General features: G+C 54.1%; 1 protein-coding gene across 1 annotated transcript; it reads left to right on the plus strand.

Moving 5' to 3' along the window:
• The first annotated feature begins 13,696 nt into the window (after positions 1-13,696).
• Positions 13,697-21,559, plus strand: LOC119090322 (uncharacterized). The gene is made up of 9 exons (XM_037213109.1): positions 13,697-13,859; positions 15,763-15,967; positions 18,281-18,458; positions 19,160-19,244; positions 19,705-19,768; positions 20,130-20,243; positions 20,496-20,660; positions 21,133-21,312; positions 21,515-21,559. The coding sequence occupies exons 2-8, from the start codon at positions 15,767-15,769 to the stop codon at positions 21,274-21,276; spliced, it is 951 nt and encodes a 316-aa protein (XP_037069004.1). The 5' UTR covers positions 13,697-13,859; positions 15,763-15,766; the 3' UTR covers positions 21,277-21,312; positions 21,515-21,559.
• Positions 21,560-23,331: the final 1,772 nt, after the last annotated feature.

Here is a 23,331-nt window from a genome sequence, read left to right on the forward strand (position 1 = left end):
CCATGTTATTCGATGTGTCCAGGTGCATGCTAACATGATCACCATTTGGGCTCGTTCGGGGAACTGAAACATAATTCTTTTTTTGTAGCAGACCCGCGGCATCTAAGAAAGTGACTGGCGTTGCCAGATTTAAAGACAGATTATCGCCTTTCTTTCATGTGCCAGATGTCGGCGACACCCGCTATCCGACGATATGTAATCAAAAATCAGGTGTCCATGATGTGGCTGGACACTTTCATTCCAGCATGTTAGGGTTCCATCTGTGTGGTGAAAGTAACGAGCCCAGACAATGCTGAATCTGACGAGCACGAATCTGACGCACGAAAGTGACGAGTGCTAGTGACGATATCAGCCAGTTCCAATCAAGTGTGCGAAGCGCCACGAAACTTCTAAGCGATGCAGTTGGGTCTTGTTTGCGAGGAAACACTGCACAGAACTAATGCATCACTCATCACAATAGAAACCCAACACTCGTCTGCGGCCGTGCGACTGAAGCACCAAACATCTTGCAGGCGCAGCTCTGAGGCGCCGTGGGCGTCGTGAACGGCTCCCTCCCGCAACAATCAACGCTCTCAAAAAACCAACGGCGTGCTAGATGTGCGGATCAGAATTACTGCCCCGCCTGTCGACAGTGGCCCACTGACCCCCACCCACCCCCAGTTCCTCTGGCCGCCGAGGGTCAGGTCGGGGTCACGGGCCGCGCCTCTGCGGAGCGCGGCGTGCATCCGACGGAAGTGGCGGCCGGCCCGGCCCGGCTCAGATTGGAGGCACGCGCCGCCGCACCAGCTGACGCCGGAAGCACCTGTCGCGTGGGAGGCGTCCGTCTGCCCGGGCCGCTTCCGGCGCGTGCGCGCCGACCGACGGACGGGTGGCCAGACGGACAGACGGGCGGACGGATTGACGGAGGGGTGGTCGACGGACGGGTAGACGGGTGGATGCAGTGAACTACCGGGCGGAAGGCGGACGGACGGACGGACGTACGGACGGACGGACGGACGGGCGGACGGACAAAGGGACGGACGGGCGGGCGGGCGGGCGGGCGGACGAACGAACGGACAGGCGGACGGACGGACGGATGGGGGGTAGACGGGTGGATGCAGTGAACTACCAAGCGGAAGGCGGACGGGCGGACGGACGGACGGGCGGATGGACAGAAGAACGGACGGACGGAAGGCTCAGCGAACGGACACAGGGTGGGATACCAGCAGGGAGAGCGGTCTATCAGTGAGCGCGTCAGCTGACGGTCTGATGTGCTGACGGACCAACTGGCAGACGGAGGGCCAGACCAGACGGACTAACTGGCAGACGGAGGGGCAGACCAGACGGACCAACTGGCAGACGGAGGGCCAGACCAGACGGACCAACTGGCAGACGGAGGGCCAGACCAGACGGACCAACTGGCAGACGGAGGGCCAGACCAGACGGACCAACTGGCAGACGGAGGGCCAGACCAGACGGACCAACTGGCAGACGCAGGGCCAGACCAGACGGACTAACTGGCAGACGGAGGGCCAGACCAGACGGACCAACTGGCAGACGCAGGGCCAGACAAGACGGACCAACTGGCAGACGGAGGGCCAGACCAGACGGACCAACTGGCAGACGCAGGGCCAGACCAGACGGACCAACTGGCAGACGGAGGGCCAGACCAGACGGACCAACTGGCAGACGCAGGGCCACACCAGACGGACCTGGGCACAGAGAGACAGAGGGCTTGCGTGGACGAACAGACCCAGACATGACTAAGTTATCATTCCGACAGACAGAACAGCGGGTTACCAAGCGGACGTCTGCCACACGGGCGTGCTAACTGCGGTGCTGTCCGTTCGGTGCGTGTGTGCCCGGTCCCGCCGGCGCCAGAGTCACTGATAAATCGTCACACGCCAGGTGCGGTGGACACCAAACCGGCCGCAGCCGATGCATGACCTGTGAAACATGCCAGACCGCACCAGTGCGCCGACTGTTCGCTTAAGTCCAATGGCATTCTGACGGAGAGCATCGCTGTGTTGCCAGCCACATGCGTATCTGCATTCGGAGACTCATCAGTATATAATCAGTACAAACATTTGCTGCCGGCAAGGTTAAACAACTGACGCATTCAGACCACTTCGCCGTCTGATGACTTCACAACTTTAACAGAGGTTGAACAGATGTCTGGTTCTGTTTAGCTTGGGGGCTTTCAGATTTGTCATCCCCTTTATACGTGCTCCATTTTATCTCACTTTCTAGCTCAATGCATCTCTTTACAGCATATATCATGCGCTAGTCATGCCTTAAATAGGCTGCCCAAGCACCGCCGGGTTTCTCCAGAAGCGGACGCAGATACCAGGAGGCCAGCTGTTCAGGCTTGTGGGCGGTGGCGATGGGCGATGACAAGCTCGCTCCCTGAACTGATGCCGGGGATCACATTGGCAGTGCGCGGTAAAGGCGGAGTGCTCAGCTGCCGCTGGCCGGACCGCTCCCCCTCTCCCCCCCCCCCCCGGACCCCCACCCCCACCCCCAACAAAAGGTAAGCCGATGACGCAGCGCCGGGAAGCCCCCAGAAGATAATCTCAGGTGATTACGCTCCCAATATAAAGCGATTACTGGAAATGAACGGCTTCACTGGCGCGGGGCGGCCGTTCCGCTCAGAGGACCCGGCGGATGGACACGCAGGCCGCGCCAGAGACAAAGCCGGTTAGCAGGCTCCCCGCTTGTCGGAGCTCAGGCTGACTCCGCCAACTGGCCAACAGACTGCCGCCTCGCACGAGAGCCCTCGCTGGCTAAGGCTCAGTGCTGGCCCTATTGCATGCGCTGGTTACTGCACTAGGAGAATGCATTTTTGACCATGATATTTTACGCACGTTCCAGCAATCCCATACGGGGAGCTAGGGCAATGAAAACAGTTTCCATGAAGGTGATACACATGTGATGCCCGTAAGTCGCCAGCGGCTAAAGATGTCCGGAGATGATGATGGAATGGCGTCAAAGCAAACCACATTCCCGAACAACGTTGACCGACGTTTCCGACGCGAGCGGGCGGCGAGGACGGCGCACAGCGCGCCTTATGGTGCCGCGGGAGGGAACAGCGCCTTCGCCTTCACGGTGGACGCGTGAGAAGCAGTGTTGTGCGTGCAATTTTTATTGGGAGCAAGACCACTGTCCGGACAAGGCATCTCCCAGCTGTCCGGAACTTTAATACCCTACAAACGGTCAGGCCAGTCCACGACTCGACGACCAGACCACCGTCGATCGTACAGCCTTTATTTGCGGTAGACTCTCGTATTTCATATACTCGAGGTTTTATGCAGATATTCAGCTATTTTAATTGGTGTAGACTATGTGTTGACACGCGCTCGGGTGGGGTCAAATTAACCCCCCAAGGTTTTCCGGAATGGTTTCCGAATGGCGCGGCGTAGCCGCGCCAAATTTTGCATAGCTGTAGGCAATTAAATAGCGGATTGTCTGACACAACAAATGAGATGTACCTAGTAAGGTCGCTGACTTATGACAGGTCAAAGTCAAGCCATGGTTTCAGCGAACGCCATTTCTAGGGAATCGCTCAGCCCGCTCCAACAACGGATGGTTAGACGAAACCATACACCTCTGAGATACTTTCTTGAGGAACAAAACAATGGAATGAACAAATTACATTGACCTAAGATCAAGTATGAAGGTTAGACCAAGTTCAAACAACCTGTTTTATTACTTTAGGGCTTGCTGTATGGGGTAGATTATGGTGTTCATTTCTAATTTGTTGACAACAGTAACCGCATTATACACCTTCCATAGAATTATCAAACGTCAGAACATGGCACTGACCTAGAACAGCCCACGTCAACAGCAAGTTTTTAGGGACATACTGCCTGCCACAATCCTTGTCGCTTTTCCAAATGCAAAACTCAAAGCGGTCTTGTATGATTTTGGTTACCGTGGTCTGCAAAAGGTCGAACGAGGTCACTAACCTTAGATGAGGTAGCGAATTTTTGCTTAGAACAGCTATCTAGGTTCCAGGGGCACTTTGGAGACCAACCTGGAATTTGGCCTTGTCTGACCTCATTTGACCTAAAGGTCAGGAAGTTATAGGTTTAAGTAGGTAGGGCAAAGGTTTGGCCTAGGAGTCTCAAACTTTTACCTAAGTGGGCTCACGTACAGGTCAACACACCCTGTAAATTTGATATTTCTAGCTCTCTTAGTTCCTGAGACCTCAGGGGGTCAAACTGACCCCCCCCCCCCCACCCCACCCGAGCGAAGGGTATCCAACCGGCCACCCGGGCGCACTTCGAGCAACAATTATCACGCTGCGCGGTTTGCGGGAATTTTACCAGTAGAGTTTTACGCCGATGTTCCGTCCATTCCTGTTTGCCGGCACCGTCTTCTCCGTCGCCGCGCCGACGAGTTCCGGTCGGCTTTTTCGCCAGCACCGACGCCCCCGACCGGATCCCGACGGCGACGGGTCAATCGTGGGGCGTCGATGCCGGCGGTCTCCCGGGTCGGCCAGGGGGACCGTCCGGCCGCCGGTGCCGACGGCTGGCGTCACCCAATCAGGCGTGGATAATGTGCACCGGCGGCGCCTAATGAGACGCACCACCGACGGCGCCGCCGCCCCCGGCCACGCTACAAGTGGGCCGCCGGCTTGTTAACACAACCAGGACACAATTTATAGGCCCGGGTCGGATTTCTGCGGGGTGCTGCTGACTGCGCCGGATGCTGAAGCGGTCCTCCAGCAGGGGTTGACCCGACGGGTTCTACAGGGGTCGGGCAGAGGCTGCTTGCCAGATGGGTGCTCTGAAAAGGACTGGGTCCTTGGAACATAAGACGCGGATGTTATTTGAAACGCAAACCAAAATTCTGAAAGCGTGGAGTGAATAGTTTCAAAAGTGGATGAAGAACGGCGATGGTTTGAAGGAACAAGGGCGCTTCAGTCAAGTTCGTAAAGTGATATTACAGATGATAGTACTCTTTGAAACTTTTTTTGAAAGTACTGGTGCTCACCAAGTGAAACGCGTGCGATGCTGACAGAGGAAGCTGGAAGTTCGATCCTCCACACCGAAGCACTTGCAGGCATTGATGAGTACAATGTCATGCATGATTTGACATCACGATAGCCAAATTGACTCACATGCTGCTGTAACTCAAGCCGTGCGTGAGCGCACAGCATCATGTGGAATGCAATGACAATGTGCTATGTATGTCACGATGCGGTTGGTGAGGACATTGCTTCTAACGGTACAATGTCCCAGAGGCGGCAGTCAAAGCCACACCGCCGCTTAGTTGTCGCCCTCGAAAGACGTTACAATATGGTTCGCACTTGTTCGAAAAAGTTTTACTAAAACTTATTTTCCTTCCTTGCATTGCTGTTCAATAAACGCGGTGTTTTTCATGCTGCTGAAATCGGCAGCCTGCCTAAGCGCCGAACAGTGAAGTTACCACGCAGAAAAGCAGTTAACAGGATTGGGTTGTTCGGGGACAGAAATCCCTACCGCTACCTCGCTCCATGTTCGGATTTGTGCTTCCTTTGCATATGAGTGCACGGTCGATTGAGACCCAACCTCTCAAAACAGGGTACGAGTCATTCACACTGAACTCAGAACACTTCTCTGACATCTGCAGCTCGCTCCAAACAAGACAGATTTCCAAATAAGACACTGGGTTATCAGTATAATAGTATTATGTGCTCACATGACATACACAACTCTTACATAAAAACGTGCTTTTTCTCACTAAAGGCTGATGAGGCACCATGACACTCTCCTCGTTGAAGAAAGCACAATAACTAGAAAAAATCTCTCAGGACCACATGTGTGACTGATGCGTGATTTTGAGATTTATTCGACATCAGTTTGCAGGAGTTCGTACGCAACTTTTCTCGCCAGAGTGATCATTCAGATTGTCCAATCATGCGCCATCCCACATCTGGCAGCCCCAGCAGACTGTAATTGGCCGCTGCCCGGCTGCTCCTCCTCTGGCCTGCCCTGGGGCAGGCATGACTTCAAAGGCAGCCGACCGCGCGCCCTCTCCGTTGACATGTGATACTCGAACGCATGTGGGGCCAGGGGATTGGAGGGACGGGATGGGGAGACGGCACGTGTTACTACCGGAAGAGCGGGGGGAGAGGGGAACGAAGCGAAGCCGGCTTTCGCTCTAATATCCCAGTGTTACCGACACGTGCTTAGGTACCCATGTGGAGGTGCCGGCTCACCGAATGAGTGCCGGAATGACCGAATTGAGGGATCCTCGGGACTGTCGAGTGTCGCTCGGTTCATCGCCGGCTATCATGTCATACCCGGAACTGTCGAGTGTCGCTCGGTTCATCGCCAGCTATCACATCATACTCGGGACTGTCGAGTGTCGCTCGGTTCATCGCCGGCTATCACATCATACTCGGGACTGTCGAGTGTCGCTCGGTTCATCGCCAGCTATCACATCATACTCGGGACTGTCGAGTGTCGCTCGGTTCATCGCCGGCTATCACGTCATACCCGGGACTGTCGAGTGTCGCTCGGTTCATCGCCGGCTATCACGTCATACCCGGGACTGTCGAGTGTCGCTCGGTTCATCGCCAGCTATCACGTCATACTCGGGACTGTCGAGTGTCGCTCGGTTCATCGCCGGCTATCACATCATACTCGGGACTGTCGAGTGTCGCTCGGTTCATCGCCAGCTATCACATCATACTCGGGACTGTCGAGTGTCGCTCGGTTCATCGCCGGCTATCACGTCATACCCGGGACTGTCGAGTGTCGCTCGGTTCATCGCCGGCTATCACGTCATACCCGGGACTGTCGAGTGTCGCTCGGTTCATCGCCAGCTATCACGTCATACTCGGGACTGTCGAGTGTCGCTCGGTTCATCGCCAGCTATCACATCATACTCGGGACTGTCGAGTGTCGCTCGGTTCATCGCCGGCTATCACGTCATACCCGGGACTGTCAAGTGTCGCTCGGTTCATCGCCGGCTATCACGTCATACCCGGGACTGCCGAGTGTCGCTCGGTTCATCGCCGGCTATCACGTCATACTCGGGACTGTCGAGTGTCGCTCGGTTCATCACCAGCTATCACATCATACTCGGGACTGTCGAGTGTCGCTCGGTTCATCGCCAGCTATCACATCATACTCCGGACTGTCGAGTGTCGCTCGGTTCATCGCCGGCTCTCACGTCATACCCGGGACTGTCGAGTGTCGCTCGGTTCATCGCCGGCTATCACGTCATACCCGGGACTGTCGAGTGTCGCTCGGTTCATCGCCGGCTACCACGTTAGATGTGCGTACCATGTTCTTGTGCTGTCAAATTTTACTAAGATGAAATAGCACCACCTGATAATATAGTCGGTGTTTACGTCATTATGTCTAGAAATATATTAGCGCAGCATTACAGTGCATCACTTGTTTTGCGCAACGTTAGCTGCACACAAGTCTCAGGCCATGTTGTGTCACCCCGGCTTATTAAGCGCTCTCGTAGTTGGCTTTGCAATTTGTGTACCGTTGTACTGGCACGAGAATTGTAGCGTGCAAGTTCACCTCGATATGTGACTGTTCTCGTTGATACAGGCTGGCCGTCGTGCGAGGCCTGCACTGATTCGTGGGACGACTAGAACAGCTCAGCCCGACCGATCGGTCCTTATTACTGGCATGGCGAGGATCACGCGTCAGGCCCGGTGCCTGATGGCGAGGATCACGCGTCAGGCCCGGTACCTGATCTGCAAAGCAGCGTCGACTGGCATGGTGACATGGTGCAGCTATGACTGGATGAACAAGGTCGGTACAAAACAAGTGCATCGCACAAAATCGAGTGCACAGTTACAGCCCTAACGCGGGCCACCGTCTGCTGTGACCCGCCGCCGTCACTGCGAGACGACTCTGTTCGGCGAGCGTGTCCCTCCACCAGCCCCTTCGGTCACCGCGTTACCATCGCCCGTGACACCCGTGTGACCGGGCCCTATGCCGCGGGCACGCCGGTGTGGGGTGACCCTTTGTTCGCACGCCGGGGAAAAAGAGAAGTGGCCTTTGCTGACATGCCAGATAGCGTCGCCACGCCGCTGGCCGACAATCAGTCGCGTCTGAGTCCTGACGGAATATGAAGCACTGTTTTCCATGCGTCCGTTTCCGCGTTGGGGTTTCACAGTCTCGTCGTGCGCGATGCGACTCAGCTAGGTCCATAAGGACCCCGGGTGTCTCCCATGGCAGGCGCCACTCTGACTGGCGTCCGCGCGGCCGCACGTGCCGACGCCGAATACACGGCCCTGCGAGGGGCCGCGCTGCACGGCTTCCCCGATCGTCGGTCCGGCCTGCCCACCGAGCTGCGGCCGAGCGATTGCCTCGCTGTTGACAACGGTATCCTGATGTGCAGTCCCGTCCGGTCATCCCTCACAGTCTCCGGCGAGAAACTCTGCAGCGTCTGCCGACTTGCACCAAGGCATCGAGCGCACTCGGCATCACGCCCGCAAGTTCGCGCGCTGGCCTGGGATCGACCGCCACCTGGGATCGACGGTCACCCGGGATGGACGGCCACCTGGGATCGACGGCCACCGGGATCGACCGCCACGCCGCCGATCGCGTCGGCTCCTGCCAGGCATGCGTGAGTGGCTGTTTATCCAGCAGCGCGAGCCGCTGATGTCCATCCTCAAGCCGAGTCGAGTCTTCGAATACGTCTCCGCGGACTTTTTCAGCCATTAAGGCCAGACCTACCTGGTGTGCGTCGAGTGCCTCTCCCGGTGGCCCGCTGTCGAGCACTATTAACTGATGCCACGGCCCGGATTCTGGTCCCCCACCGGCCAGAGATCCTCGCCGCAACAAAGGCGACACCACCGTCTGGACTCTGGTCTCCCACCTGCCAGAGATCCTCGGGAGCTGCTGCTGCGGCGGAGCTCCCGGGTGCTCCGGACCGATGGTGGTCTGGATCACACAGCAGGCTTCCAGCGCGACGTTGGAGTATAACACACCGCACGTCCAACCCGTCCCCCCCCCCCCCCCCCCCCCAGCCAAACGGCCACACTGAAGCAGCCGTTCATCTGGTCAACCGCCGAGGCGTCCGTGGGTTGGGTCCGGCCGTTCGTCATGATGTACAAACCCGAATTCCCGTCCACGCCTCACATGCCCCTCCCGTCCGCCCACCCGAGCCGACAAATCTGGCGCGGCTGCGGCGGGCGGCGCCGCTTCCGGTGGCCACCGCGAGCGGCGCGGCTGCCGTGGTCAGGGCGCGCGCCGCCGCGTCACGTGGCCATCTGGCCGCCACCGGCGCGCACCTGCCGGCTGTCAGCTGACCGCTGGGGTCACGGCCGGCGGCACGTGACGGCCGGCGGGCGGCGGAGCGGCTGTCATGGCGGCATACAACGCAATACGGCGTTGGGCAAATGCAGCCTCAATTGAAAAGGAAACCATGCTTCTGACAGCATCTCTCACTGCTTTTGGACTGTTTCAGCTTTGTCTGTATATTTATTCCGCACACACACACACACATATGCATATATATATGTATATATATAAACATATATTCTTCTTTTTTTCTTTTCGCGCAACAATCCCTTTCTCAGTCAGCATATGTTGCCACAAATTTTAGATGATTAACTGTACATTTGTGCTAAAGAAGACATAAGGTGGTAAATTTTATGTCTGACCCGCTATGTAGCCAGCAATGCCCATGTGAGGCCATGCAGCCATGGCGTCTGCCGGCAAAGCCATGCCCACACGTTGGAGGCATGTAGGCTCAAAAGTGTCAGCTCTAGTGTTGACTATGAAGGGCGTTTATATATGCATGAATTACTACTATATAAGCTCCCGCTGCTGGTGTAGGCTTGTTTCAACAAAAGCATATATATGCTGCCTTGCGGGGCTGAATGTTTTCTTTGCCGTGTGGTATCCAAAGACTATATTCCATGTACATTTGTTGATGTACAAATATAGGTAGATCACCGAACGCACGTCCAGGGAAGAAATGCCGGTGGTATCTACATACGTATTCTAGCTCACATACGGAAAAAACGATTTTCATCATAGCAAGAAATATTAGCATAGAGGAGCTATTAATGGCTCTCTGCTAGCCAGGGCTTTGTGGCGTTATCAAGATCGCTTGTTGTCAGCATATGTACTCGATGTGTGGGTTTAAATGCCCCAAACGCTCTTCAATTCGACAGGGTTTCTAACATTTGTGAATCTGTGAATATATTATGTATGAATATGCATTTTTCAATGCTGAAAAACAAAACGCACAGCCCAGAAAAGCCAGGATATGTCCAATAAACCAAAAAATTACACTACCGTCATAAGCTCTTTAAAAATGAATTTGACCGTCTGCCAAGACTTATGAATTGTGAGCCACTCGTACCCATGAGCATGTATCATAACACGTTTGGTTTTGGTATGAGACGTTAGAACCACACGTTTGTGCTTGGTCAAGGTAACCGACGCTTCCTTATTATCGTTGCGTAACCAGTTCAAGCATCATCCATTGGTGAACTGAGGTTGATTATCGAGAGCTCGTAACTCATAATACCGGAAAACCGGAGCCTTAAACGCTTTCCTGAAAACGCAGATCCTGCATTGTTCCACATGGTCCCGGCATCCCACACGGGTACCGAATCTCTGAATTTTGAGAGCTCGTCACAGGATCTCTACAAAGGATGAATCAAGCTATATCGAAATACAACATCGCCTATCTATTTACCCAAATAACGTGTCATTTGTGCACGAACGGAAAAACCTGCCGAAACCCGGGATCACACCAGGCAACCTTGTATCTCTAGTATCCCATCTGAGCTCTCCCAACTGAGGTATTCCGGTACTTATGTGTGAATATGAGACACCACCAGCGTTAAAGTGTTAAGTAACAGTCAAGTAATTTAGTATATGATATGGTTTATCAACTCCTACACAGCAGGTACTCGGCTGTATACAAACTCGACACGCTTCCATCTACTAAACCACTCCTTCCATGGAAAAGCCTGCCGAAACCAGGGACCAACCACGGAGTATGATATCTTCATTCTGACGCTCTGCAGATCTCCAAAATTGTTGAGCTGCAAATCTCAAATGGGTGCCAAGCCTCCTACTACTGAAAGCTCCTCACACGGCCCCTGCAGACGGGGAACAATATATGGAAATATAATATACATATGGAATATATGGAAACACAACGTATCGCGTATCTACTTAACCCATTAACCCATCACTCATCTACGATCGGAAAAGCCTGCTGAAACCAGGAGCCTTTATATCTTCAGCCTAACGTTTTCCCAACTGACCATTTTAGTACAAATATTTGTGATATAAGACACCAGCTGCGTCAAAGTGTTGAATAGAATGGTTTACATTTGAGAGGATATTGAAGCAAATGTCAGATACGATGAAACAATCTCAATTGCGACCAACGGCATATCTCTTATTGTGAAAAAGGCTGCTCTAGACAGCACAATTATCTATTTTCTCAATACGTCATGGTTTGATTGCGTCATCGTACATTGCACATCATTGATTGAGAGCCAATTGACGGCTGTTACATGTGGAAATCGCTCTCATGAAAGCCAAATATGAGCGCCTCGACAATCATATATTGTTTGGTCTTGATCACCCCATCGCTTATGAAATGGCAGGATTTGAATGATGTTATGATGTTGTCATGAATACCAAAGTGACCTTGAAGTGATCTCCCGATATACCTCTCCCCATTTTCGTGGACGTGTAGCTTAGAAACTAGAGGAGCTTAGGTCTTGAGAAGGGCATTGTTGTGAACGGCATCGAAAGGTCTTCAAGATGGCTGTTTCAGTTCAAAACCCCATATAAATGTGGAACGCTCCCTTCTAAGAAACAGACAGCTAATCTTATACGTAATATAATGCATTAACTCCTACGCAACAGGCACTAGGCAATGTACAACCTAAACACGCTTCCATTTAATAAACCGTTCCTTCCATCGGCCAAAAATCCTACTGAAACCAGGGACCAAACGCGGACCACGAGATCTTTATTCTGACGCTCTACAAACTACCCCTGTTCATCCTCAGATCCTCCGGGAGTTGCTGTGCTGGACAAGTATGCTGACACGTACGGTCCGTGAAGCACAGCTGCGAAATAATACATATTTTGATATTATCTAAGATTCAAAACCTCAAAAAGATCTGAGTGTTTTACCAAACAGCTATGAAAAGATAATATATTGATATGTATAAGGCAGGTCTCCAAGTGACAGAGAGCCCATGGCGGAGGTGGCACACCAGGGAACCAGGCTGCACATAGTGTACTACGCTGAGTAAACACTTCTCCCAAACAAATTTTCAAAGCTTGGCCTGATTTCATCGAGCAGTAATTAAATGGGTCATTATTATATGCACAGTTGGATACTGCGCTTGGCTGTTATCGAGAGGGTGCCGTGCACTTCAGCTTTCTTAGTTATGTGCAAAACATGTCCCACAATCAATGCCAATGGTCAATAAAATGGATGGGAATCTGTGTGCCCCTTATTGTCCTAGCCTCGCTCACTTGTCAATACAGCTCACAGTTGCCGTTGTATAACATGCGCAAGAGTTGTCGAAATCGGAGTTGTGGTAATGTACAGTTTGTCCATTTATGCCTGCATTCTTCATATGTGCAGGAACCTGCAGTTTTTCACCACGATAGCACAGGCTATTACGTCAGATGCATTTGACCACTACCACGATTGTCACCAGTTTGCAGCCTTTATATTGCATAAGCGTTTTTGTTCTTTTTTCTTCTTTCTATCTCTTCTAATATATGTACATGCACACAAGTCTGTGTAAAAAAAAAATCCAGCTCAGCACATGACGCCAATCAAGTATTCGATAAAAACTCAAAACCTGCAGTCATCAGGCTATGTGAAATGGAAACGGAGGTCTTACACATATATTGCTCATTTTTCCCTCCGCGAACGTTTTCCTCCAACATTTCATAATACTTCGCGTTTTTGTGGCGTTGCTAAATGTGCGCAATGCTGCTCGAGAGGCGCAGACAGTATTTCTGGGCAAAATGCTAGTACTATGCTTGCTTGTGAGCAGCATGACAACCGACGCGGTGCTGGATGCCCCTGAATAAAGCATGCATAGTGAAGGAGGCCAATTTTAATAATATCAAGGATGTCATAGGCATTTATTCTGCGCTGTTGCATCATGTCTCCACTTGAGAACAGGTAACGCTATCTAGGAGCCGGAGTTTGGGAGTTTGGTTTTTGAAGATGGATATGGCATTGCAGTTGTTGCAACACATTCGAAAGCTGTGGGGAAGACAGAGTGAAATCGGCGAATTTTAGGGGCAGTGTGGATGAAAAATGTCTCCACTTTCCTAGAGCTGCCTACAATGCGTGTCCATGTATAGCGTAATGAATTGATCAGACTCCCCACCGTTTGAAATACACAGCATTTCTTTACTCTGTCAATGCCAAGCTAATATTTGATACAACATATACCTATTGCGGTTACTCTGATATTTGCCGGTACATGCCGGTTGGCAGTGTATTACAGCGGGCTTCTGCGGGTGGAGATCCGTAGCTGGCCTGAGCGGGCTGGGCTGCGGACTAACACTTTGGAAAAAGTCGCGTCTCGGGCACCGACGGCAATAGGCGTCACTGCCGACGTCACCCTTTGCCGACGCATGCGCCAACCGCACGGCCGCACGTCATTGGTCGCAGCTGTCATGACGTCACGCAGCACCTCCGGCAGTGTTGGTAGCGCGTGCGGCCAGCGGCCGGTCGCTCCGTAGTACGGGAGCTCAGGCCGTCGAGGCGGGGTGCGAGGAAGCGGGTCTGACGAAATGGTGATTTGAACAGATAGTGACCTCCTGAATTGGTGGTCTGAACGAAAAGTGACCGTCTGAAGTGAAGTGCGTGCCAAGATTTCGCCAGCTGCTCAACGACTGACGACTGTCCTTAAGGTGTGTTCAGGCGAGGGTCTTTCGACTGAAAGTATTCAATGACATGGTCATTGTGAATTGCTCATCTACATAATGTGTCGTTTCTGAAAGATTTAAGTCGCATTCTTAGATTGTGGCTTTTTAACTCCGTAGATGAAGTATATCATATCTTATTTCTCGACTTAATGCCAACCGCTAATATAGTATATTTATAAGTAATCTGAAAGTATAATATTATGTATTTAGCAGGTAATCCATACACCACTTGCTGGATTGGCCGCGTTGCGCACGGTTGGGTACATGGTTAGCTTCAACATTCTGGCGTTCCTTGATAAATGTATCGGCGTGGATGTGCGGCGTGCCCCTAAATGACGAGAACATTGTTCCAATCTTGCAACTGACGTTTTCGAGGATAAGGGACTCCTAAATGTGCGGTCGGAGGCCTCACACTACTGAAGATTGCTTTCTCAGAAAACCTTATTTGACTCAACACCTTAAAAACATGATCTTTTGGAAAAAAAACTGATAACCTCATTGATTGCCAAGCTGGAAATCTGCATTATGAAAGCGTACTTAATAATGTCGTCTGGTCCTCTGATGCTTGTTATCCGGCCTCGTACTCAGCCATGCGCGGCCAATCTGACGTGGTGGGCTGTTTTAGCTGTGTCTGACATTCCGGACCTGCGGAAACCCTCCGACCTGATTTCTGGCCTTTAGGTACGCTTTCCAATAACCGCGAAGTTTAACTGCACTAACTTGGCAACAACACTCCGCGGACAAGATGAATGGCATCAGCGCTATTAAAGAATCGTGTAATCGAGGGCAGGCGGCTTGTTCACATAGTACCCACTGGAGTAATATTTCCCATTACAGGCGTATGTAGTTTCCTATTCAGTTGAGGGCGTCACCTCCCCTTCCAGTGCTTCAGCCCCCTCCCCCCAACTTCGAGAGAAAAGTGGACTAAATCCGGGGAAAAAGAAAAATCGGGGTAGTTTCATTATCTTTCATGGTTTACCGCCCAACTCACTTTGCAAAATTACAATTGCATTTATTAATATGCTTGCCAATAGATGTCGGCCAAAAATAATCGTAGTGGACAGGTAACACCAGGTTGATGCAGAAGATGCGCCGTTATTTTACCCACGGTCTCAAGATCTGCGTATCTGCGGTGCTCTAAGCTGGGTCATCGGTGAAAAACAGTGAGCTGTGCGATCCCCCACATTACGAAATTCTGCTGCACACGCCCCTGATCAAGGAAACCAACACTGGGTGGTCTTACGTTGTGCTATCTGCTATGAAACTTCTCTTCTGATTTCCAACTAGTGAATGCTGGTCGCCTGCTGAAGCGTTATGTTTATGGAAGTAAATTTATAAGTCATCATGTATCGGAACACCCCACATGCTTTCAATGCAACAGATGTAGTCGGCGATGCGTCGTGCCGATAACCGTCCGTGATGCACCGCATCCAGGGCCACAACGGAGGAAACTTAAAGTTTATAATTTCCAGTCCCATCAAAGAATGTCTGTCACATGCCCTAATCGTACCTAAATTCAGAGTGTTTTTTCAGGATTTGAAAACAAACGTGCTTACAAATTTGCGCTGTGCGATTCCAGCTGGCCAAACATTATGCGGAACATGTTATTGATTCCACTGTGCCGAAGAAATACCTCTAAAAGCGCCATTTATGCTGGGATTTAAATTGTCCTTTCGTAAACTTCATGCTTATGCATCAGGTGAAACGGCACATTGAGGTGAGCCAACCAATGTACCGTGGATTTTGTCTTAATCATTTCAGCCCATGCAGCCCACAATGCGATACATTTTTTGGGAGGTTTTAGCGGAACAGATAAAACGGAATAAAACGCCAGCCTTTTAGATGATAAGAAGCTGCGGTCATTTTACTCGTAACTTGTTCTTTGCAGGGTTATGCTGAAGCACGTGCAAGTCAACCCGCTGCGGTCCTCGCTGATGCGGTCTGGCCAGAAGGCGGACACTCTGAGCATCAACTCCACCATGAGCTTCAGCTCACTGCACGAGCCGGCTCTGTCGTCTCGCTCCTCCTCCTACACATCGCTGAACGAGACCCAGAGCAGCACGGGCAGCACCAGCGTGCCGGCCACGCCCACGGTAAGACGGAGATCTGGACTGGGCCCGGATCTAGACCAGAGTCAGACCCAGAGCAGGTCCAGAACGGACCCAGATCCAGATCCAGATCCAGATCCCGACCAGACTAGATCCAGACCAGACTGAGGGCTGAGCGAGGGCAGCACGGGTGGAACCAATGCACCAGCTCCGGTGAGGCGGACGTCTTGACAAGACCCAAACCTTCCCAAGCAATTAGCGCGAGTATTCATTCCAACGTACTGCCGCGGGCACGAAGAATGCGCCACCACTTGCGTCAGTTGCGACCCAGGCGTAAGGCGCGCGTGAAAGGTCGTGGCCCAGCCGTGTCAACTAGTGCCGCGTCCGCGACACATGGCTGGGGGACACCTGGCGGCGTGCAGGCCGGGCTGCGCAGAGAGGTCAGAGCCGGCTGCCGTGTTTATCCAGCTCACCGCTGCGTTCCTACGCGGTGATACACGGCGGAATCCGGGGATCCCGGCCTGCTAAGTTGTGTTCCGTGTCTGGGCGCCTCGGTGCCGGATTACGTCAGCGACAGTCAGCTCGCTATCCTGGATCGTGACCCGTCCCGGCCCATGGCCCATTCTGCGGCGGCCGTTTCGCATTCCGCCGTCGGTAAAACTCCCTGCTATATGCCTCGAGCCTGGTACGGGGCAGGCCTCGGGGCCTAGGGGCCCCGGGCCTCGGCAGACGCGAGAGCCGGGCCCCGGGGCGGCGGCTCGATCAGTCGCGGAGGGTTCACATGTCCTCGACAGGACTGCGTCGCCAAAACAGGCCCTGGAATGCGACACGCCCGTTGGACGGGACGCGTTTCCCCGAGGGTGGGACAGAAATAGCGCGGGGCGCGGCGAAAGGGTTCGGTTCCCCTCAGCGGCGGCCTCCTCCGTCCAGATGGAAGAGTGGTGGGTGTCGTACCGTACGGTGCTGCGACACCGCGCGGCTGAGCGACAGCAGCGGCGGTCTGAAGGTCAGCTAGTAGTGGCACTGTTCCAGCGGCACGATGTTTGCGGTGCAAACTACGACACTCGTGGTTGCTGGGGCTCTCATCGGAAAGCGTCAGGTTTACTAACCCACTAACTTTGAAAGGAGAATCGGGCGGCAGACCGACGTTCCGAGCTTACGTAACCCGTCCTGGCTGGTCCCGTACAGAGCCGGCTAACCCATCAACAGGCGTAACCCGTCCTGGCTGGTCCCGTACAGAGCCGGCTAACCCATCAACAGGCGTAACCCGTCCTGGCTGGTCCCGTACAGAGCCGGCTAACCCATCAACAGGTGTAACCCGTCCTGGCTGGTCCCGTACAGAGCCGGCTGACCCATCAACAGGCGTAACCCGTCCTGGCTGGTCCCGTACAGAGCCGGCTAACCCATCAACAGGCGTAACCCGTCCTGGCTGGTCCGGTAAAGAGCCGGCTAACTCATCAGAGCCCAGTGCACCTGTTCCGGGGAAACGGTTTGAACCACCGCTTTACACTTTCCGGTTGTAATCATTTCATCTTCTAAGTCTCATTTGACATATCGAGCTCGACGAGCAATATCAGACCTGCATTTACACGGAATATATAGACCCATCCAGCGACCCAGTCGACTCAGTTTGCCACATACGTACCAAGCTTTTCCCTCGGAAAAATCCACTGTAATTCCTTATGGTCCCCCACTGTTGCCGGACCTTTGTTCGCGCCTTTTGCTGCAAGTAGGCTGTTCTTGGAATGCGCCGAACTAGCGAAGCGTTTACATTCCCACACTCTCTGGAATGTAATGTTGTTCAGCTAAGGTGTCACTGAGATTTGCTTGAGTCTCGTTACTCTACCAGATTTACTAATTAAATGTAAGCTGGGCATGAGCAACGTGTCCGAGACGTGTCAACCTGCCATTGGTAGATGTTTTGAAAGTTTTCGGACACGAATGACGTTATCATTTATTCAGTCGGTAAGATTCTCATATCCTCACACCCCGGTAAGTGAATGCGAACATGCGTACCTCGCTTATCGTCATGCGTCCATACATAAGCGCGTGAAGAACAGCCGGCTGGTGGGGTAGATCACCGGTACCCTTTAACATGCGCGTTATAGGCACAGGAATGGGCGCGTTATAGGTACAGAAATGGGGAATCCGTGTGGCCATGGCACCCCTAATTTTCGAGAATGCTGAACATTATTTCTGTGGCGACGCATGAAAAAATCCACTTCAAAGTTGACCTTGTGTCCCCTCTCCTCGCCAGTTTTTGAGACGTTGCTTCACGTTAGATGAGGGCATTGTAATAGCTATGGGGTATGGAGAATGCTGGCAAAAAATAATTGCTGTGCAATTTCCACGTTTCAGACAACCGTGAAGGTGTACACGCGCTGCCTGCGACCCGACCTCGAGTACAAGACCATGTGCGTCAAGTACACGACCACGTGCCGGGACGTGGTGGACCAGCTGCTCAACAAGTACCGCATGAAGCACCGCGACCCCAATTTGTTCTTCCTCACCATGGAGGTGGCCACCAGAAGCACAGGTCAGTCCAAGTGACAGCTCTTCGCCAGCGCCGGTCTTGCCGTAGAGAGGAGCGTGGACTGGCCAGCCGGTGGGTGGGGCCGGCTCCGCCGCCTGAGCCCGCTGGATGTCGAGGTCGCCCGCCCAGCGGGCCGGGTAAGGGGTTCGGTCACCAGCAGACAGCGGGCGGTAGGCCGGGTGGCTCAGGCTCCCTGCTGCTCAGCCAGGTGTGGCGCCCGGCTGAGCAGCAGGTCGCGTCAGGGGATTGCCGTCGAGATTGGGACGCTGCGGCGAGTGCGGCGCCCTGCCAGAGCGCGCCGCGGACCGGGGCCGCGCGCGGCCGTCGCGGTCGCGCCACATGCGTGACAGCGCCGGTCGCGGTGGCCGACCAGTGCCACAAGGTGGTCGCGTGCCGTCCGCTCGTCTGGCCCGGCCGTAGAAACTGGGACAGCGGCATTGTGTGCACTGGGTGGGCAGGATGGGGTCGGCCGAGGTCAATTAAGGTCGCACCACTAAAGAATGGCGGACAGTTTGTCAGTGCTGGGCTGTGCGGTGCTGGACTACTTCGGCCGTAATCACGTGACCAGGGGTGTGACCTGCCTGCTCCCCGGTAAAATGATTATAGTGCTCCATACAGTTCATACCGCCGACTACCACCGACACCGGGAAATGGAGCATGCCCCAATCACGACAGCGGGGACTGAGCGGCTGCGTTATTGACAGGTGCTTCTGTGCGGACGATCCTGGTGCTGGACGACGACTCGTGTCCAGCCCAGCTGCAGGCCTGCTACCCGCGCGCCGACTCCAAGTGAGAGCGGATTTGGTGATCTTTGCCAGAAGTCTCATTGCGCCGTCCTCTGCCGGTCATCCAATGTTCAGCTCCCACATTCCCGGGTCCCGTGACGTCGCAGCCTGCGCTGTTGAAGTTGCGGACGGCTCTCAGCGCACCCCCGTGAACCTCACTTCCCTTATTCCTCACACATTGGGGCCCTAAATCCCGCTAGCGACGGTGTCAACACGCCGGCGACGCGACGGCCACAACGTCCGGCCACCCACGTCTGTGTGAAATGTCCCCGGAAACCGTCGTTCTGCCCGGCGCAGATCGAACTGACCTCGCGTGTGAAAACGCCCGCCGCGACCGTACGCAGACCAGGTACTAGCGCGGTCCGGCTGGCCGTGGGCGTGCCTCGCGTGCGACAGCGTGGGCGAGCACGCCTGTGGGAACTGGGGCGCAGCCGAGTCATGACCGTCGGCTCCCTCTGCCGCAGGTTTACCGTCCGTATGCGGCACGGAGGCCTGGTCAAGGTGTTCGACAGCGTGCTCATGGCCGAGGTGGGTCTGGTGGCCGCGTGGCGTGTGGTCTGAGCGGTCTGGTGCTGTCTGTGAGTGCACCTCTGCGGATGCTGTCAGTTGTTCGGCTTGTGTTCGGTATCACTTATTCTGTGAGGATTAATATTAGATAGGATTAATATGTGATAGGAACAAGTGTTACATGAGGAATAGGTGATAAAAAGTTCGTTGTCTGGTCGTACAATACTTCGGAGCCTTGCCTCGTCAGCTTTTATGGTTTGCATGACAAAGTTAAGAGTTTCGAATTCGAACACTTCATTGTGATGTCGCCCGGCTCACTACCCTCTCAATTCCTTTAGCCTTCCCGCTGGCGTCATATGAACTCAACCATTTATTTTTACAGTCCAAGTACAAGAGCCTGCTGGTTTCGGAGAGAACAACAGTGGATCAAATGATCCAGCTGCTGCTGAACTGCTACAACTCCACGGAGAGCGTCAACCTGTTCAGCATTTACGAGGTACAGAAACAAAAAATCATCACCGTCTTGGTGGTAACCGTACCTTGTTCACATGGTAACCGTACCTTGTTCACATGGTAACTATACCTTGTTCACATGTTTCTTTAACAAAAAACCTCATAGTTCTTGGAGAACATTGGCTGCGGTCGTTTTGTGCGAGAAGCTTTCGTATCGATCGCAACTCAGCCTCAGTAATTGCGACTATTGATGACATTAGACAGTGCGTCCGGTTTATATTCTTGTTCCGTGCAGATATGTCGCTCAATCAGCATCAGCTTCGAGCGCAAGCTGCATCCGGACGACCGTCCGCTGCTCATACAGCAAGAGTGGGCCTCCAGCAGCGACTACAGCTTCGTGCTGAGGAAGCGGCCGCCGGGCACACCGCGCATCGGACGGGACTTCCCCCTCAGGCGATCGGTAAGTGACCTCCGGCTGACCTTGTGGGTAGCGTTTATTAAATCAGCAAATGAGAAGTGGTCTTGTTTGTACTTCAGTTTTCCGGGGGTGTGCTTGCTGCGCAGCCGTTCGATGAGATCGTAACTCAGGTGACACCGGAGTGGGCGTTACCATCCGACCGAAGATGCCGCCTGCGACGTCATCACACCCTGGGTGGCCGCTGCAGAGTTGTGCAGAGTGGGCACAGCTTGTTTGTGGACGGGAGCCGGTCTTGGCGGCCCACCATTCGTCCCGGGCTGTCAGTAAGCTGGAGCCGGGAGCGGCTGAGACGGACCAAGCTGTTGTTACAACCGCTAGAGCTGTCGCCAGACCACCGTCCCAGCGACAGGCCGCCGTCATGGTCTGGGCCTCTCTGCACCGTTGTGTCTCGTGTGGCGGGTGGCGGGTGGTGGCCCGACCCTCTCTCACCGCGGTCCGCCCCTGTCTGCTACAGTTCCTGCACTGGAGCAGGAGCCGCGAACTGAGCCGGGTCGGGCTGGAGACCGGGGCCGGCGAGGAGCGCCGCTCCAGGAGCCTGCGCGCGCCTTCACTCTCACTGGCTCTCGCCAAGGACCACGACAGCTTCCTCTACATTTGAGGCGTCGCAGCTGCCGACCCTCCAACTGTACCAAAGGTGGGCGAACGCAGCACCCGCTATCCGCGCGTCATCGACGCCTCTGAGTCATCCAGTGGCTGAGAAGCGTGCCGGTCATGGCTGACACATAACTGATGAGAATCGGTCCTCAGGCGAGTCGGTTTGTCACGGCGCGGCGCGGGAGTGTGACGTCACGTGCCGCGGACCGCCAGTCACCGCCGGGTGCCGGCCGCTGTTCCAGATCGGCGCCGGTGGTCGCACCCCTGCTCAGAACCTCGCGCGGTCCGGCCGCTCTGCCTGCAGAACGGCCGAGCAGCCGGCGGGGTTCCAGCGCCGCCATCGCCGCCAGCGGCATCCTCCGGCGACTCCAGACGAGGCGCTCTGTTCCTGGAGTCGCGGGCAGGACTGCCGCCGTTGACTCCTTGTGTCCCTGTGCCAGGACGCTGCGTAGAGCGCGGTGGCGGCATGCGAGCGCGAGAATTGCTGTTTTCTGTTTGTGTTGCACTGGCGTTGCTCGTTCCGTGGAAAATGGCCAGTGTTTCTGTTTGATGTATTGAGGGACGATATCCCAGTGTTAATTTGTTATTCAGTCATGAGATGAACAGTGTGACAATGAAGCCACTATCGGCGGCATCTACCATATTTTATCAGTCTCGCATTTATCTAGTCACTTGAGCATATTCTTGTCTTCATTATATCAGTCATGGAATATAATTGTCTAAACAAGTGTAAAATGGTTTGACCCGATGCCTGTAAACGGCTACCGCATGCCGACATACAGCAGAGAGAACAGAACAAAGCGCTGCAGCGGCACCGCTCGCCGTCACAGATTCTGCCTTCCTTGATGCATGCAACCATTGTGACGTTTGTTTCTCCACGGACGCGAGCGTCGCTACCGGTATTATCTTCTCTCAGCTCCGGCCAGTCTGAGCCCCTGTCGAGAGTGACAGCAAACCGCTTCACAAACAGACGGAATGGCCTGTTTGTTTTGCCGCCGCCGCCATTGTTCTTGGCCGCGTCGCGGGGACGCCGCGGATTGCCGGCGCCGACAGCTGGCGATCGTCGGCGCCGACAGCCGACGATCGTCGGCGCCGGCAGCCGACGACGGGCTCAACGCGTAGGAAAACAGACCCCGGACGAGGCGCCGCGGGGCGGACACGCACTGCGAGCGCTCATTGAGAGGCGTTTTCCTGGAATGCGTAATCCCTACCAGAAATGAACGTCATCGACTTTGATCGGGTTCCATAGACAGGCATTCTTCCGGGCGGAAAACTGGCCACGTGGCAATGGTTTGAGACTACGCGACGATACGTTTTCTTCTGAGGTCTCCTTCATATTCACAAATGTGGCGAGGTGGTCTTTGGTACGGAACGGTCAGCAGTAGCCTGCGAATACAAGCGTAACTGAATTCGTCGATCAATAACGTGATACCTGAGCACAGTACAGCAGTCTACGTCACAGTTCACAGACTTCGGAAAGTCCGAAGCACAACTTGAAGACTGTACAGTTCAGAAGCCTTCGAAAGAATGCAGCAAATCCAAGCACCGAGAATTAAATTCCATCTCGCATTTCATCGTCTTGGGGGAGCAATGTGCTCACCGAGCATGACGCACCAGAACACGAAAAGATCAATGCTGCCATTGAAATTACAGCCCAATAAACGTCGACACACCAAAAACAGCGCAGCACGCCCCAAGGACAGCCCCGACAGCTGAATGGTCCATTCACAGAGCGGCGTAACGGTCTTCCAGATTCTGGCGCATGCCTTCTATTGGAGAGAAAAACACGTCGACGGAAACGGAGCAGCTGGTCGGGGCGCCATTGGCGTCATCTGATCCGTCTCTCCGCACGGCCGGATGTTTTCTGTTCCCGCTGACTTCCCGGGCTCATGTAGGACGGACTGCTCTCCCCGGCCTTGCCGAGATCCCTGCTGTACAGCCAGGCGGCCGCCCAGAGCGGGCAGCGGCGGCGTCATCTCGGTGCTTCGCTCGCGTGAGTGTGGCGGAATGTCGCGGCGTCACCTTGACGCACACGTGATGTGTGGCGGCGCCATCTTAA

Source organism: Pollicipes pollicipes, unplaced genomic scaffold, assembly GCF_011947565.3.
Source record: "Pollicipes pollicipes isolate AB1234 unplaced genomic scaffold, Ppol_2.1 Scaffold_3087;HRSCAF=3621_pilon_pilon_pilon, whole genome shotgun sequence".
NCBI classification, from domain to species: Eukaryota; Metazoa; Arthropoda; class Thecostraca; order Pollicipedomorpha; family Pollicipedidae; genus Pollicipes; species Pollicipes pollicipes.